Source organism: Salvelinus alpinus, chromosome 27 (assembly GCF_045679555.1).
Source record: "Salvelinus alpinus chromosome 27, SLU_Salpinus.1, whole genome shotgun sequence".
Lineage (NCBI taxonomy): Eukaryota > Metazoa > Chordata > Actinopteri > Salmoniformes > Salmonidae > Salvelinus > Salvelinus alpinus.
In genome coordinates, this window is record NC_092112.1 from 27,163,776 (window position 1) to 27,182,794 (window position 19,019).

General features: G+C 43.4%; 1 protein-coding gene across 1 annotated transcript in view; it reads left to right on the forward strand.

The window, feature by feature from the left end:
* LOC139556270 (mannosyl-oligosaccharide 1,2-alpha-mannosidase IA-like) overlaps positions 1–19,019 on the forward strand; it is a 180,134-nt gene that overhangs the window by 118,427 nt on the left and 42,688 nt on the right. Inside the window, exon 5 of the mRNA XM_071370004.1 lies at positions 12,332–12,426. Coding sequence (XP_071226105.1) covers positions 12,332–12,426 — 95 coding nt within the window. The remainder of the gene's footprint in view (positions 1–12,331; positions 12,427–19,019) is intronic.

Genomic DNA, 19,019 nt, shown 5'->3' on the forward strand with positions numbered 1-19,019 from the left:
TAGCCAACACAATGGAGCCAGCCTATCTGGGACATAACAAAGACATCCGCTAGCTCGGCTCCTGAATAAATCTCTTATTTCCGGGCTGCATGCCATGTTACATTGCGTGCCTCTCAGAGTCACCCCGCCATTAACAGAGATAATTAATGAATTAAAGAAAACACACTGACGACTGAAACATAATTATCTTGGAAAGTCACGGCAGCACTTTGCCAGGCACAAACTCCAATCAATACAAGCTAGCAATTCACGGACGGTAATGAGCTTGGTGTTTTCTCCCCCGTTCTATTGCCTATTTTGTGACTGAGGTGTAATTGATAAGGAACACACAGGGAAGTGATATGTGTCGTGACTGGTGTAACAGACCCTGTGTCGGACTCTCTCCAGGGCAGATCTCCCCAGCACATGCCTTTCATTAGCTAGAGAGCCAGGGCCGGGGAATATCAGTGTACTCTCCTCCATGGATCGGTTTCAATCCAGGCTTTTAGAGGATCTCTCCTCACTGCTGTCTTCAATTTATGGACTATGTTCTTGTGTGCGAGTGGTGCCTCGCATTGAGCAGATTTGAGCCAGTTCCACCCCTGAAGGATTAGGCTCCAGAAAACACCAGAGCTTTTTTCTCCTCTTCTGTTTGGTTGTTTACCATCATCTACCCCCTCAGGGAGAACCTTCTGTTTGATTTTTACAAGAGAGAAGATCTTAGTACTGTGGCTAGTTTGTTCAGGCATATGGCCAGGTCGCAGTTGCAAATGAGAACTTGTTCTCAACTAGCCTACCTGGTTAAATAAAGGTGAAATAAAAAAATAAAAAAATAAAAATATAGACACAACTATTCCTCTCCTCCCTCTCAGACATGAGGAAGATCCCAGCTCATCCCTGCCTTACGTAGGCCTAAATTACTTTGGGAATGGGGCTGCTGGGAGCAGCTTATCACTCTGTAGTCGGCCACAGCCCTCCTCCTCCTCTTCCACCACCTCCTCCTCCCAGCTCAGTGGGTTCAGCTCTGAGGCTCTCAGGCACATTAAGCCGTATTGAAGAGGACTGCTGAGGAGCTGCTGAGAAACCGTTGTTTAAAGCAGTCCAGGGTCCTCAAGTGTGAGCTGAAATGTGAGCTGAAAGAGGCAGCCAGGCAGGGCCCGTCAGCTCAGCCTTTCCCTCCTGTCTGTCCGGTCCTGATTGCTCTCAGCACTAAGCCCTCCTGCTCCTGTGTGAATGGACGTCCTTGTCTGCCTCTACGCGCCTTTCGTCCATTCTCAGCGGAGGTCCCTCTTCATCTAAGGACTCTTTCAACACATACCACATCCCTCCCTCCTTCCCTCCATCTCTCTCGCTCTCTCTCTCAAACTGCTTGAAGTGTGCTTATAGACCAGAGTGTGAAAACCTAGTCGGGTGGCACTGAGCTTAAGCCACACATCTGGGCCCTGGTCAGTTGACAGGCTGTGTCAGAGCTTGATGTGCCCTTTTGGTCTTTAGAGTAGATTGGGAAAATGGTTGCTCCTCGGCTAAGTAGGCCATGGCTATCCGCTCCAGTACCAGATAGTCCCATTCCACTGCCTATATGTTAGCGCTGCCAAAGGATCTTGCTTGTGGCAGAGAAGTAAGTTTTCCTGCACCTGGTCTGGCCTCTGAGGCTATTCTCATTGACAAACGTTTGAGAGGCAGCACGAAGAGGTTTTGAATTAGCTTAATATGTACATAAACATTTCAATTTACATGCCATCCTTGCCTTACCTTTCTTTGTGGCTGGCAACGTGGCATTCTTGCTCTGCAGCTAAAAATGTACCTTAAATATCAGTATTAAAGTAGCCACTGACTAGCCAGTAGGATTGCAAGCTATTCAACAATGTAAGCAACTTTTCCTCTAAAACATATTAGCTAGCTACACTCTTGAATAATGCAACAATTCACAAGCATGTGCAGACAATTAAAGGGTTTATTTTGTTGTTCGTACACACATTAGCTAAATGTAGCTTGCAAGACAATATTGATAGCTGGTAACGTTAGCATATCAAACATACTGTAACGTTTACCCATCTCATTTGAATATAAAAGTACAGTTTCAGCATATTAAAGCTACCTTTGAACAAACCAGGCTTCATTTTATCAATGTCATGGAAGTCATTATTTGAGTTAAATGCAAAAAATGTTGACTGAAAAGAATAAGTTGAATGTGACCAGTCTCTCCTGGTTTTGAGTAGACTGACAGAAGGACACAATATCTGGGTCACCTCATTTGGGTTTACTGATGCCCCTCAGATTCTCTCTCTACTTTTCTAATGTCGTCTCTCCCTCTCACTCACTCCCTCTCCCTAGGGCATTTTCTCTTTCTCAAACTTTCCCTCCCACAAAATACCCTTCTCTCACTAACCCACTCTCCCTCTTTCCCTCAGCCTCTCTCTCTGCTGTGGATTCTTAGTTGTAATGAGTAGCTAGGGGGGAGGTAAAGGAGGGGCCTTACAGCCGCTCATATAGCAGGCACACAGTGCTAACTTAAGATAAATCCCTACAAATGAGTGTGGTAATTGCCTTGAAGTGTCCTTTCAAAAATGTCTCCCCCTGCACCCGGGGCGGGATCTGCTGTGTTTAGCCTCATTAATGGTGGCATAACAGAGAGGCACAAACTACAAATGGCACCTAGTAATCTTAAAGCATAGGAACGCCATTCCTCAAAAAAATACTTCTTGGGGTGAAATAGGGAATGGGGTTCTATCGAGCTACTTAATCGTTCACTGAGTAGAGGAGAAAGGACTGAGTCGTCATTTAAGATGTGAGGTGAGTGATGCCCAGCGGGCAGTTTGAAGCCCCTGCCGAGAGGCCAGAGGAGCCCCTCAACTCACACCTCAGGCTCTTTGCTGAATTAAAAAGCTGCACCTCAGCAGTACAGTAAAGCAGGGAGGCCCAACCCCTGATCTTAAAGACTTCAGTGTTGTTACTTTTCAATCAGGTGAGTGATTCATGTCAGGGGACACCAGGTGAGTTCTTTCACTGACACTGCCCAATCGATAGCTTAATCAATCTTTTCAGTGCTTAGGCACAGCAAAAAGTGCCAGAGGACCCCTTTTTGACTTTCTGAATTTGACAATTTCTGAAAGTCCCAGTTCTGTCCAGAGGCCTGTTTTGAATGTTGTTCCCCTCAGTCCTTAGGGAGGACAGCACTGCTATGAGTCACTTCGTCAGGGGGAAGTTAACTGGCAGTGCACTCTGGTTAACAGCCTGCTGGGTTTAATTTCGTAATGCAATTTGACCTCCTCTTTCCTGTGTGTGCAGCTTACCACAATTAGATCGGACAAATCTGCTCTTTCCCAGCAATTTGTTTTTCAGGCCCTGTTTGAGGCTTTAGCCTGCTGAGCACAGGATGGCATCTTAAGAGGGACAGACCACTCTGTCTGATAAAAGATCCAGGCTGGAAACATTGCTATTGTCTAGGCATCGTCATCCTTAGATCTGATATCATGGGCAGAAAACTCATTCCTCTCCATCGTTCATTGAAGTTGATGGGTCATTTATAACAAAACCTTTCGATATTGGTAATCATTTCAATATTTCACAAGTAAAGTGGAAAAACTCAAGTGAAATGACAGCATTGAACCATCATATTTTTGTATAAAATATCTAATAATGAAAGAGAAGTATTGCTGTTTTGAATTTGGTCAAATTATTGTGGAATAGGTGGAAAAACTCTCGAGTGTCTGGTCTGGTTTCCCTGTCCTGATAATGTTGAGGGAGCGTGTGTGCCTGACATGTACCTGGCCTGCTGCGTGAACATTTAGGAAAGTGTTTTTTAACATCCTTTGCGAATTATAAAATATTGAAGCTATAGTTGCTTACAGTAAGCTATTTAAAAAATCTTTCCAACAATGTCGATAATACCTAATCCTCGATGTGAAAGAGCAGGGCCTTCTGCTGCATTGGCCTTCTGCTGCATTGGCCTATAGGCTATGAGCTTCCCCAAACTGGAAACTCACGCGCCACTTATGAAGTCTTTATAAAATAATTGCCTCTACGTTTCCATAGTCGGATTTTTCCTATTAAGTATGTTTTCAAAATGCATTCTATGTCCAGCTCACATTGTAATGTGGTGGATGACACGCTGATAACCTGTTGTCTGCACTTGAATGGTGAATGGGAGGCGCGCTTTCAATTACCAGTTGAGAAATACAAATCTTATCTCTTTTTAATCGTGCACCAAAACTGTTTTACACACGACTGCATTTAGAATTGTTGCACAATGAATGGGATAATAAAGGCACGTGTTTTATTCCAGCAGCAACCAGCTGAGGAGCTGCAGAAAAAAGTCCTTCTCAAAATAGGAAAGTATGCTGGGCGTGTGATAGTTGTGTTGGATAAATATGATACATGACTAACGACACACAAAAGGCCAATTTAATTTCACTAAATCATGCAAATTAACCAATAGACAAATAAGCATCGACTGATATTATATCGACTGATATTACATCGACTGATATTACATCGACTGATATTACATCGACTGATATTACATCGACTGATATTACATCGACTGATATTACATCGACTGATATTACATCGACTGATATTACATCGACTGATATTACATCGACTGATATTACATCGACTGATATTATATCGACTGATATTTCCATCAATGAATGAAAACCATTATTTTGCAATGGGATTTTTTTCACCCGGTCATTTTTCTGCAACAATTTTATTTATCTGCTTTTTAAAATTATTTTGTGGCCAAAAGCCAGCAGTTACCAGCTAACGGAAACCTTGAGCCGGATGATTCCACACTCTACTTGTCAGAACCCAAAGCCAGTGAGCTTCCAGTCTGTATCAGAATGAATGCTTAATAATAAACTGGTCTTAAATACATATTTTTATTTATTTGATTCACCTTTATTTAACCAGGTAGGCAAGTTGAGAACAAGTTCTCATTTACAATTGCGACCTGGCCAAGATAAAGCAAAGCAGTTCGACACATACAACAACACAGTAGTATGTACATGTAGTAAAACAAACAAACAATCAATAATACAGTAGAAAAATAAGTCTATATACAATGTGAGCAAATGAGGTGAGATAAGGGAGGTAAAGGCAAAAAAAAGGCCATGGTGGCGAAGTAAATACAATATAGCAAGTAAAACACTGGAATGGTAGATTTGCAGTGGAAGAATGTGCGAAGTAGAAATATAAATAATGGGGTGCAAAGGAGCAAAATAAATAAAATCTAAATCTAAAACTGAAAGCATTGTGTTTGGTTCAAAACATTCTCTAAGACCTAAACCTTGACTTGAGTTGTACATAAAGGTTGTAAGCAAGTTGAGGAAGCTAAACTCTTAGATATAACATTGATGATCAATTATCATGGTCATGTCATGTTGTAAAAGTTATGAAGATGGGGAGGGGTATGTCTATTATAAAAAATATTTTCTGCATTTTTGACACATCAACTTTACTAGTTTTTCAGGTTGTGGTCTTGTCCCATCTTGATTACTGTCCAGTAATATAGTCAAGTGCAGCAAAAAAGACAGCAGCTGGCTCAAAACAGAGCAGCACACCTTGCCCTTAACTGCACATACAGAACTAACATCAACAACATGCCAGTCCTTCCTGGTTGAGGGTTGACGAGAGATCAACTGTTCTCTTCTAGTTTTTATGAGAAGTATTGCTGTGAAAATTCCAGATTGTCTGTATAATCAAATACCATTCAGCTCAGACACCCATGCATACCCCACAAGACATGGCACCAGCGGTCTCTTCAGTCCCTAAGTCCAAAACTAATTCACTGCAACGCAGAATTTTATAGCTCGCCATGAACGCATGGAACTGCCTTCCATCTTCAATTACACAGAGGGTGTTCTTTAATGGAAGCCCCTCCAACAAAATCTTTACTAAGGACATGCCACTGGCTTTCAGTAACCTGGACTACTGTTCAGTTGTGTGGTCAGGTGGCACAAAGAGGGACTTAGAAACATTGCAATCGGCTCAGAACAGGGCAGCACGGCTGGCCCATGGATGTCCACAGAGAGCTAAAATTAATCATATGCATGTCAATCTCTCATGGCTCAAAGTGGAGGAGAGATTGACTTCATCACTACTTGTATTTGTGAGTTATTGACATGCTGAAAGCACCGAGCTGCCTGTTTAAACTATTAGCACACAGCTCAGACACCCATGCATACCCCACAAGACATGCCACCAGAGGTCTCTTCATAGTCCCCAAGTCCAGAACAGACTATGGGAGGCACACAGTACTACATACAGTAAGGCCATGTCTACATGGAACTATATTCCACATCAGGCAACTAATGCAAGCAGTAGAATTATTTTTTTATTTTTTTTAAACAGATATAAAAAAATACACCTTATGGAGCAGTGGGGACTGTGAAAAAACACAAACATAGACACAGACACACACATGATAACATACTCACTATACACACACGTACACATGGATTTTGTGTTGTAGATATGTGGTAGTGGAGTAGGGGACTGAGGGCACACACTTAGTGTGTTGTGAAATCTGTTATGAATGTATTGTAACGTTAGAAAAATGTCATAACTGCCTTAATTTTGCCAGACCCCAGGAAGAGTAGCAAGAGCCTTGGCAGCAGCTAATGGAGATCCATAATAAATACAAATACTCAAACAGCCTAAATGATCTTTAAAAAGGGATTAAACAACAACTCATGGAACGGTGGGGACTGTGAGGGGACGCGTGCGCACACACCTTTTTGTTGTTGTATTGTTTGTATATATTTTCATTTTTGTTTGTAAATCGTTGCTTCCTGCCATCCAGTACCACTACACCAGGCGGTGTCAGATGAAGGCCCTAAAATTTGTCAAAGACTCCAGCCACCCTAGTCATAGACTGTTCTCTCTGCTACCGCACGGCAAGCGGTACCGGAGCGCCAAGTCTAAGTCCAAAAGGCTTCTTTTAACAGCTTCTACCATGAAGCCATATGACTCCTGAACAGCTAATTAAATGGCTACCAGGACTATTTGCATTGTCGTAGACGTCGCCCCCCCCCTCTTTTACGCTGCTGCTACTCTCTGTTTATTATCTATGCATAGTCACTACCTCTACCTACATGTACATATTACCTCAATTATCTCAACTAACCTGTGCCCCCGCACATTGACTCTGTACCGGTACCCCCTGTATATAGCCTCGTTACTGTTATTGTACTGCTTCTTTTTTTACTTATCTATTTTTTTAGTTAACACTTATTTTTCTTAACTGCATTGTTGGTTAAGGGCTTGTAAGTAAGCATTTCACTAAAGTCTACACCTGTTGTATTCAGTGCATGTGACAAATAACATTTGATTTGTATTTAACATTTGTGTGACTGTACTCTATCAGTGTTTTGTTACTTGTCATGTTTTTGGTGGACCCCAGAAAAAGTACCTACTTCTTCTGCAGAAGCTAATGGGTTCCACATAAACAAACAGCTAAATCCTTTGCTTACATCATCAGGACTGAGCTCATACCAATGGAGATTGGAGATCTCATGGGGGTTTAAAAGCCATCATAATATCACCACATCCCCCTGAATATCTATCTGTATTCCATATTGTATTATACTGTGCATTCGGAAGGTATTCAGACCCCTTGACTTTTTCCACATTTTGTTACGTTGCAGCCTTAGCCTAAAATTGATTACATATATATTTTTATCAATCTACACACAATACCCCATAATGACAAAGCGTAAACAGTTTTTTTTTTTTACATAAGTATTGAGACCCTTTCCTATGAGACTCGAAATTGAGCTCCGGTGCATCCTGTTTCCATTGATCATCCTTGATGTTTCTACAACTTGAATGGAGTCCACCTGTGGTAAATTCAATTGATTGGACATGATTTGGAAAGGTACACACCTGTCTATATAAGGTGCCACAGTTGCCAATGCATGATAGAGCAAAAACCAAGCCATGAGGTCAAAGGAATTGTCCGTAGAGCTCCGAGACAGGATTGTGTCGAGGCACAGATCTGAGGAAGAGTACCAAAAAATGTGTGCAGCATTGAAGGTCCCCAAGAACACAGTGGCCTCCATCATTCTTAAATGGAAGCAGTTTGGAACCACCAAGACCCTAGAGCTGGCAGCCCGGCCAAACTGAGCATTCGGGGGAGAAAGGCCTTGGTCAGAGAGGTGACCAAGATCCCAATGGTCACTCTGACAGAGCTCTAGAATTCCTCTGTGGAGATGGAATTACCTTCCAGAAGGACAACCATCTCTTTAGCACTCCACCATTCAGGCCTTTCTGGAAGAGTGGCCAGACAGAAAGTTAAAGGTACATGACAGCCTGCTTGGAGTTTGCCAAAAGGCACCTAAAGGACTCAAAGACCATGAGAAACAAGATTCTCTGGTCTGATGAAACCAAGATTGAGCTCTTTGGCCTGAATGCCAAGCGTCACGTCTGGAGGGCACCTGGCCAATACCATCCCTACGGTGAAGCATGGTGGTGGCAGCATCATGCTGTGGGGATGTTTTTCAGAGGCAGGGACTGAGAGACTAGTCAGGATCATGGGAAAGATGAAAGGAGATCTCGGGACCTCAGACTGGGGCGAAGGTTCACCTTCCAACAGGACAACGACCCTAAGCACACATCCAAGACAATGACAGTGGCTTCTGGACAAGTCTCTGAATGTCCTTGATTGGCCGAGCCAATCAAGCTACTGAAAATAGCTGTGCAGCGACACTCCCCATCCAACATGACAGAGCTTGAAAGGATTTTCAGAGAAGAATGGGATTAACTCCCCAAGTACAGGTGTGCCAAGCTTGTAGCGTCATACCCAAGAAGACTCGAGACTGTAATCGCTGCCAAAGGTGCTTCAACAAAGTACTGAGGAAATGGTCTGAATACTTATGTGATATTTCAGTTTTCTATATACATTTGGAGAGAAAAAAATCTAAAAAACTGTTTTTTGTCAGTCATTATGGGATATTGTGTGTATATTGATGGGGGGTGACAATTTAATCAATTTTAGAATAAGGCTGTAACGTGGAAAAAGTGAAGGGGTCTGAATATTTTCCAAATACAATGTATATGAATCCACAATGGCTACAGTAGAAAGCAAGTACAGTCAGTTCTCAGATTTAACCTAAATATTATGGTATGGTAGCCATGGTGAAGTGAATTTTCATAGTGCCATTTTCAGTCCTGTTGGTGACCTGTGATGTGTGTTCCCTGGAGCTTCATGTCAAGGGATTAGAGTTCCAACTACTGGGCCTATATCCCCCCAGTCCCTCCCTGCCAGGCTTCATCCAGGGACAGCTAGGCCATGGGGGAAAGCTGGGTGTGGGTTGATCTATTGGAGGAGCCAGAGCCCTGTCTGGTTCTTCCCCACAGACGCATGGAGTAATTTGGGCTGTGTCCCGCAAGGCGGCCCAGTCACCCCCGGCCCAGCCCGGTAATTCATCTTCTTTAGTGGCATGTCCAGCCCTCTTCCCCACAGCCCCAAAGCACAGGAGCCGTTAGCCTGGCTCCCAGTGACGGGCACGTAGTCCTGTTGTACAAACTACACCCTCTCTGTCTTTGTGTCACTGTCTCTGTCTTGCTTTGTCCTTATGGCCTAAATTACTTTGTAGAGTACAAATATGGCCCCTATTGCACTAATAGGGTGAGTGCAAGTTGTATTTTTACTACTTTCATCTCCTCATCTTCAGAACTGCATCCTTCTTTGTTTCCTTTGACCTGAATCATCCAAATGAGTGTTTACCTTATTCCTATTCAGTGTCAGGAAACCTGCAAAAAAACTGTTGCTGTATTTGTATTCTGTATAACATCTGTTCTACTTCAAAGCTGATTCTCTCATATCAGTGATAAGTCATTCTTCAAACTCACTGGAGTGAGGAATATCATTATCAATATTTACTAATATTATCTGCCATCCAGCCTGGCCCGGTTGTTTGGGGTTGCAGATCATTTGATTGCTTATTAAACCTTGTTGACAGTTTGCTTGATGACTCTAGGTGGGGCTCTGGTTTATTTATTCTCCAGCGTCCTGGCATCATTAAAAGCATTAATCACACAAATTGGATGAGATGTAGGTACACAGGATATCTCCAGTCTCGACCTGTCTGTATGTGCTAACCCTGGTGGGATGGGATGATTTGTGGATGTCCTCTACTTACGGTACGGGAGCTCCAGATTACTTTCATAACCTCCTCAGAATTGAGCCATAAAAGTCCAATGTAATAAATGACAGAGTGGCGAGAGAGAGGTAGACAGACAACCCACACCTCATCACAGAGCAGAGGGGGGAGTGGCGGGCAGAAGGAACAGCGCTGTGGATTTAGTAGAACAGGTTAACAGGTGACCTTGTCCAGAGACTCCAAGGACACAGCGGGAGACATAGTGATTATTAGTAGAACAGGTTACCAGGTGACCTTGTCCAGAGACTCCAAGGACACAGCGGGAGACATAGTGATTATTAGTAGAACAGGTTACCAGGTGACCTTGTCCAGAGACTCCAAGGACACAGCGGGAGACATAGTGATTATTAGTAGAACAGGTTACCAGGTGACCTTGTCCAGAGACTCCAAGGACACAGCGGGAGACATAGTGATTATTAGTAGAACAGGTTACCAGGTGACCTTGTCCAGAGACTCCAAGGACACAGCGGGAGACATAGTGATTATTAGTAGAACAGGTTACCAGGTGACCTTGTCCAGAGACTCCAAGGACACAGCGGGAGACATAGTGATTATTAGTAGAACAGGTTACCAGGTGACCTTGTCCAGAGACTCCAAGGACACAGCGGGAGACATAGTGATTATTAGTAGAACAGGTTACCAGGTGACCTTGTCCAGAGACTCCAAGGACACAGCAGGAGATTATTTGGTGGCTGACGCACACTGCCCTAGCCGGGTTTTTTTTAGTAGGGCACTAGTATCAGCGGGTGTCCAGTGAATGAAACGATCGGTGATGGCACCGCCCTGTACCGACGCAGCTCCTGAATGCCTCTTTTGAAAGGCCACCAGCTCCTGCCTTTGAGATTGTACTCTTTATACATCATCTACATCTGCTTTTTGAAAAGACCCAATTTAATGACTTTCAACAGACCGACTCTGTTGCTGTTTTACCTTATTCATTCGTGCCCTCTCGTCTTTGTGCAGGCGTTTGGTACTTGTGAGACATTCCCCACTATTGAGTGGCTGGACATATGCCATTTTAATACTTCATAGAGGAGAGAATATCTTTTCACAACAATTGGATTAGCATGAAGCCATGTGGCACAGGTCCCTCGGCAGGCAGTGACACACCGGATTGTTGCTGCTTAGAGACGTCTCCGCGCATATCCAAGACCAACACTCCCTGTTCTTCACAGCGTCTTACGACCTCCTCTGACAGCTCCATGTCACTTCAGAACTAGTACAGGAACATGTGATGATGGAACACACAGATATGATCATGTGTACAGCTTTGTTATCTCGGTTAGTTACAGTAGATCCCAATAATCAGAATTTCATTCAGACACTCATACGCTACATTTAGCTTCACACAGAGCACTTTTCCTGAGAGCCAAAATGTCTGAATGAAATTCCGATTATTGACTGGGGCATCTCCCAGAGAGTGAGTGCATTCACAGAAACTTCTGGAGACTTCATAGGGAATGTATTTATTCTACATTAGTATTCCTATTTCCTACAGTACAGAATCCTCTCAGGACTCAACATAGACGGGAAGATGCACATGTGCCTTTGATGCCTGTCATTGTATATTGGTGTCATTGTATATGATTTAATGTAAAGCGCTCGTGACATGGTGACATTTTCCTGTCCCTGATCTGAAGGGGTTGATAGATAGATATCCAGGGCTGTGATGGTGGGAAGAAGGGAGGCATAGAGAGGGAGGTGGTGTGAGGCAGCGTTGAAGAGCAGAGTGCAGTGCAGGATGGGAAGGAAGGCCTCAGAGCCTCCACGCTCTGCTCTTATCTGATTAGTTCTTATCAGCCTGGTGCAGGAAGCGGGCCTAAACACTCTCTCTGTTTCCCTCTTCCGGTTTCTCTGTCTCTTTCCCTGTCTTTCTTTTCCTCTCGCTCTCTCTGTTCCTCTCTCCTTCTCTGCCTTGCGCTCTCGCTCTCTCCGTCTCTCTCTCTCACCCACTCACATACACACACACACACACACACACATACATACACACACCAGGAAACAGCCTTTATTTTCCCTACTCTCTAACAGGAAACAGGACCACGCTGCATGTGACATAAAAGGCCCATGTGACAGGAAGAGCTTGATGGCCATTGTCTATGGATCCCTGTCACCACCTCTTAGACATTGACGGAATGACATGAAGAGATTGTTTTTGCTGATGAGTCTTTCTGTTTTTTTGGTAGGTGTTCAGGAGGAAGGCCATAGAACTGGGAGAGAAGCTGTTGCCTGCATTCAAAACCCCCACAGGCATCCCCTGGGCCCTCCTAAACCTGAAGAGGTGAGTCCTGCACTCATACAGCACCTGTCTGTCTGTTTATATACACACTGTACAGTCTGCCCACTCTACTACAAGTAGATCACTATTCCCAATAGTGGAACATCACTCATTATACATTTAGAAGAGGACAATACCTAGACCCTGCACCTCTACAGACATGACACACACCCACTGAGCAGCTTGAAACAGCTCACTCTTCCCTTGCGTGACTCGTGCTTGTAGTCCATTCACAGGAGTAAAGACCAAAAGCCTTCAATTAGGGCTGGGCGATCATATCTAGTTCATTTTTTTCAAAATTATGGCCACTTTCACAACATATCTCTAAATAAGCATTGTTGCACAATTAAAGGTCAATACACTGCATTTCAAACAGTCAGGATTCAGGGATTTGTGAAGTTATACCTAGGCTAAATATAAGCCTTCCACAACCATAAGACGCACTAATAATTTCAATATTTGATCAAAATAGTTTAACCTGCTTTTTTTGTTGTTGCAATAATCAATGATCTGGCTTTCAAGTCTGTCTATGAAAATGCCCTTTTTGTTACAAATTTAACTAGAACCATGCAAATCCACTAATAATGAACAACTTCTTCTTGTAGCAGGCATTATAGATAATGAACACAGGTCTCATAAACAATCTCTCAAGCACAAACCCACGTGCTAGTGAGTAGCAAGCTAAAGTCTAGTCAACTTGGATCTATTTGCTTGCTAACAAGGTAGAACAGTTGAACTGTTATGAATACACCCTCCTGTCCGTCTCTAACTGTTATGAATACACCCTCCAGTCTGTCTCTAACTGTTATGAACACACCCTCCTGTCTGTCTCCAACTGTTATGAATACACCCTCCTGTCTGTCTCTAACTGTTATGAATACACCCTCCTGTCTGTCTCTAACTGTTATGAACACACCCTCCTGTCTGTCTCCAACTGTTATGAATACACCCTCCTGTCTGTCTCTAACTGTTATGAATACACCCTCCAGTCTGTCTCTAACTGTTATGAATACACCCTCCTGTCTGTCTCCAACTGTTATGAATACACCCTCCTGTCTGTCTCTAACTGTTATGAATACACCCTCCTGTCTGTCTCTAACTGTTATGAATACACCCTCCAGTCTGTCTCTAACTGTTATGAACACACCCTCCTATCTGTCTCCAACTGTTATGAATACACCCTCCTGTCTGTCTCTAACTGTTATGAATACACCCTCCTGTCTGTCTCCAACTGTTATGAATACACCCTCCTGTCTGTCTCTAACTGTTATGAATACACCCTCCTGTCTGTCTCCAACTGTTATGAATACACCCTCCTGTCTGTCTCCAACTGTTATGAATACACCCTCCTGTCTGTCTCCAACTGTTATGAATACACCCTCCAGTCTGTCTCTAACTGTTATGAATACACCCTCCAGTCTGTCTCTAACTGTTATGAATACACCCTCCTGTCTGTCTCTAACTGTTATGAACACACCCTCCTGTCTGTCTCTAACTGTTATGAATACACCCTCCTGTCTGTCTCTAACTGTTATGAATACACCCTCCTGTCTGTCTCCAACTGTTATGAATACACCCTCCTGTCTGTCTCTAACTGTTATGAATACACCCTCCTGTCTGTCTCTAACTGTTATGAACACACCCTCCTGTCTGTCTCTAACTGTTATGAACACACTCTCCTGTCTGTCTCTAACTGTTATGAACACTCCCTCCTGTCTGTCTCTAACTGTTATGAATACACCCTCCTGTCTGTTTCTAACTGTTATGAACACACCATCCTGTCTGTCTCTAACTGTTATGAATACACCCTCCTGTCTGTCTCTAACTGTTATGAATACTCCCTCCTGTCTGTCTCTAACTGTTATGAATACACCCTCCTGTCTGTCTCTAACTGTTATGAATACACCCTCCTGTCTGTCTCTAACTGTTATGAATACACCCTCCTGTCTGTCTCTAACTGTTATGAACACACCATCCTGTCTGTCTCTAACTGTTATGAACACACCCTCCTGTCTGTCTCTAACTGTTATGAACACACCCTCCTGTCTGTCTCTAACTGTTATGAATACACCATCCTGTCTGTCTCTAACTGTTATGAATACACCCTCCAGTCTGTCTCTAACTGTTATGAATACACCCTCCTGTCTGTCTCTAACTGTTATGAATACACCCTCCTGTCTGTCTCTAACTGTTATGAATACACCCTCCTGTCTGTCTCCAACTGTTATGAATACACCCTCCTGTCTGTCTCTAACTGTTATGAATACACCCTCCTGTCTGTCTCTAACTGTTATGAACACACCCTCCTGTCTGTCTCTAACTGTTATGAACACACCCTCCTGTCTGTCTCTAACTGTTATGAACACTCCCTCCTGTCTGTCTCTAACTGTTATGAATACACCCTCCTGTCTGTTTCTAACTGTTATGAACACACCATCCTGTCTGTCTCTAACTGTTATGAATACACCCTCCTGTCTGTCTCTAACTGTTATGAATACACCCTCCTGTCTGTCTCTAACTGTTATGAATACACCCTCCTGTCTGTCTCTAACTGTTATGAATACACCCTCCTGTCTGTCTCTAACTGTTATGAATACACCCTCCTGTCTGTCTCTAACTGTTATGAACACACCATCCTGTCTGTCTCTAACTGTTATGAACACACCATCCTGTCTGTCTCTAACTGTTATGAACACACCCTCCTGTCTGTCTCTAACTGTTATGAACACACCCTCCTGTCTGTCTCTAACTGTTATGAATACACCATCCTGTCTGTCTCTAACTGTTATGAACACACCCTCCTGTCTGTCTCTAACTGTTATGAATACACCATCCTGTCTGTCTCTAACTGTTATGAACACACCATCCTGTCTGTCTCTAACTGTTATGAACACACCATCCTGTCTGTCTCTAACTGTTATGAACACACCATCCTGTCTGTCTCTAACTGTTATGAACACACCCTCCTGTCTGTCTCTAACTGTTATGAACACACCCTCCTGTCTGTCTCTAACTGTTATGAATACACCCTCCTGTCTGTCTCTAACTGTTATGAACACACCATCCTGTCTGTCTCTAACTGTTATGAACACACCATCCTGTCTGTCTCCAACTGTTTGAACAACACAGCCTGTTCACTTTGTTTAGATAATAAAATCTACTGGCCTATCTGGATAAGAAGATGCTTATTTCTCAGAATGAGAACGAGTTGCCAGTTCTTTATTTAAATGCGTCTTTTTATGCTCATTGCACATTTATAAAACTCAGACTAGACAGCTAGCACAAAACAGTCTGTGGCTAAAATGCTTCTAGCAGTGCGTGGTACTGCAATGCCGCGCATTACAGTAACTGAGCATGAATTTTCCACAATCATTAATACTCTCGTTTTAGTAGGGTCTGCTCTGTTTATATTTTGGTAGTTGAGACATAAAGGGTATGGTTGGAAAGGTTAAGTTGTCGTCTGTTACAGTAAAATAATGTCTCTCAGCGTTTTGGTGTCCATATGACCCATTCTGTAGCGTGTTTAAACTGCTTGTTGTCAGAGAGGAAGAAGTTATCTTTCTCCTTCTGTTGTTGTGAGTGGCAGTGGGAGGGGCTTGGTGTCTGTGTGCAGGTGGGAAGGTGCACACTCTACACAGCACAGAAGCAGCGAAGAAGACTAGACCAAAAAGACAGAAGGTTAATTCATTCCACAGGCATGTGAAACATTCATTTGATATATCACCCTACCTTCAATAGTTTCACTCTTCCTCTCTTACATTAACTGCACAGATTATTGCAAATACTTGTCTTTCTCCCCAGCTTTAAAGTATTCTCCGCTCTGGTTTGATAGCATAGTGGTTGGCACATAAAAGCACAGTTGTTTTGCGAAGTGCGGTCTCTGCTTCCTTTATTCCATCCTCCAAACCATAGAAGTGAGGAATGTTGTCTGTGTATCGATGTTCTGGGCTCTGCCATTAATAAGTCAGTGTTTTGACTACACCTTGTCTGGACCAAGTTTTTTGTTATGATGCTCTCTCGCAAATCAAGCCTGCCTCTAGATTGTTATCCTGCCTGCACCTTACTCTGAATGGCCCCTGCTCAGCGTCTCGACTACAGCGTCCATAGCTGCCATGGCTCCCTTTCTCCTGCTCTACACAGAAACCGCTTCAAAACAATACAGCACTGTCAAGGTCATGTGTTGTCCCGGCTAACAAATCCAAAGTGACAGTTTTTCTTGGACTGCCCTCCCTGGACCTCCTTGTTCCCCTCCCTCCATCTCTACCCTCGCGCTTACCGTATCCCCCCTGAAGGGATGAACCTAGCCGCCCACGTCCCTCAGAAAAGAGAGAGGGAGACGGGATGGAGTCTGGAGGATAGAGGGTCAGCTGCTACTCTCCAGGGGCAAACCTGTTGGAGGATTTTTATTGGGTTTAGAAATTGTTTTTCCAGAGACGCTAAACAAGTTGCTGCCTGGTGGGTAAAAGGGTGAAGGAAAAGGGGGATGAAGCAGGGAGGGAAAGGAAGAACAGGGGGGCGTGTGACGCCAGCGGCTAGTCTCAGCCATGAGAATAAACATCCTCTCTGTTATGTCCCATCTGTCCTGTCTGCTCCAGTCCTGCAGCTAGTGTAGCGTGCTCAACCCCGGCAGTCCAATGGCTGAGAAAGGCCTTATTTGCATACCATACTCACTCTTAACAATTCCTGCTTACTACACAACCCTCAGCACAGCAAAGAATAGGGAGAGGGATTTTATCAATATCACAGAAACTGAACATGTGTGTGGCTTGTCACTGCTACTGCACTGAATGAAATAAATGTCTTTAGCTTCATATGTTGTATGTTATATTTTCTCAGATACCTACACACTGTATAATGGCTGTTTTTATTAGCCAGGAGGGAGAAAAAAATCTGTCTCAAAGCTCAAATTGTGCACTCTCCCCCTCTAATCGCAGGATTCATGTGAAGGCATTCTTTTCCTTTTTCTCGCCAGTGAGCGCGCGGCCCAGTTCGTCAGATATGAATTAAAACCCAGGTTGTCTTGGAGATGGCCGTGCGGGTCGGTGTAACAAATTAATTTCCCCCGCTTATGGCGAATGAAGGGCTTTCTTCACGCATCATCACATGGTGGTTGAAGCTACTAATCTCCTGGAGTTAGATCTGAGGCCCCAGAGGACTGCCGCCCGCCCAGGCATGGTCCTCACCCCACCACAGGCCCCCAGGGGCCCCAACAGATAGGTGGAAATTATGAATTTACCCACGTCACTGAACCATAACTGGGTTAGCTTATATAGAGCCCACCAGACCTCAACCACAGATGTAATTTCTGATATGGAGATGCTAAGGCATATGAGCGGATAAACTGGTTATGGGAAAAGGGAATAGGTTTCACAAAGTATACACACGTTAATGCAGAGCTGGCATATGTCTATTTGCTGTCTAGAAACAGATGTGTATCAGTAGGCAGCACCTCCATTCACTTATAGTGAGCTGTGTTATGTTCGTTAGGAAACACAGCAGCCCTCATACTCATTCTCTCTCGTTAACTTGAGGACTAATGAGACAAACTCTGTGGCTGTCAAAAGCCTCTTTGTATGCAACTAAATGTCTTGTTGGAGGTTATGTCTGGCCAGCCCTCTTACCTGTGTTTTTCATTTTGTGGATGCTTGTTGCTAAAAAAATCTCAGTGGTCCCTTTGGGGAATTCTGAATCTAAACTCACTGTTGTATCGCTGCAGATAGAGAGGATTGAAATGTATCAACAACTTTTTTTGTTGCATCTTTGTGTGTGTGTGTGTGTGTGTGTGTGTGTGTGTGTGTGTGTGTGTGTGTGTGTGTGTGTGTGTGTGTGTGTGTGTGTGTGTGTGTGTGTGTGTGTGTGTGTGTGTGTGTGTGTGTGTGTGTGTGGATGGTTCTGTATATTAGGGGTTGTGTTTTTACAGATGATGGTTCTTCACATTTTTAAAGTACAAGGGCTCCTAACCTGGCTACTGACGTAACCTGGTAAATAATGTATTTGACCCGCTAAATGTTGACAGCAACAACGTAACCCAATTTAATAGATGACACTTACCCTGTAATAGAAGAAGGAACGTTTGGGCTATTTTGGCGTCTGTACTTTGTCCCACTTTAAATGGAGGGACACGTTCTCAGATGTGTTAGAACCAGTAACCCAATTGCAGACAGCCTCGGGCAGTTTTCCCTCTCCTTTTCCACACTCCTCAGAAAACAGTTAAGTGAAGCCAAGTGATTTTTAATGTTGTAGAAGACCATTCCCAACATTTTCAACACTGAAATTAGAGTTATAGCAGATAATATGTAATCAACATGTAGACAGTTTTGTAGAGTATCTGTAGAGGGATATTCCTACACCTACAGTATAAACCTGTCCAGCTCTCCAGACCTTTCTAACGAGGATGCCAGCTACAGTACCTTCAGAAAGTATTCTTACCCCTTGACTTATTCCCCATTTTTTGTTGTGTTACAGCCTGAATTCAACATTTATTAAATGTTTTTTTCTCACCCATCTACCCACAATGCCCCATAATGACAAAGTAAACACGTTTTTAGATATTTTTGCAAATGTATTGAAAATGAATTATCTAATTTACACATGTA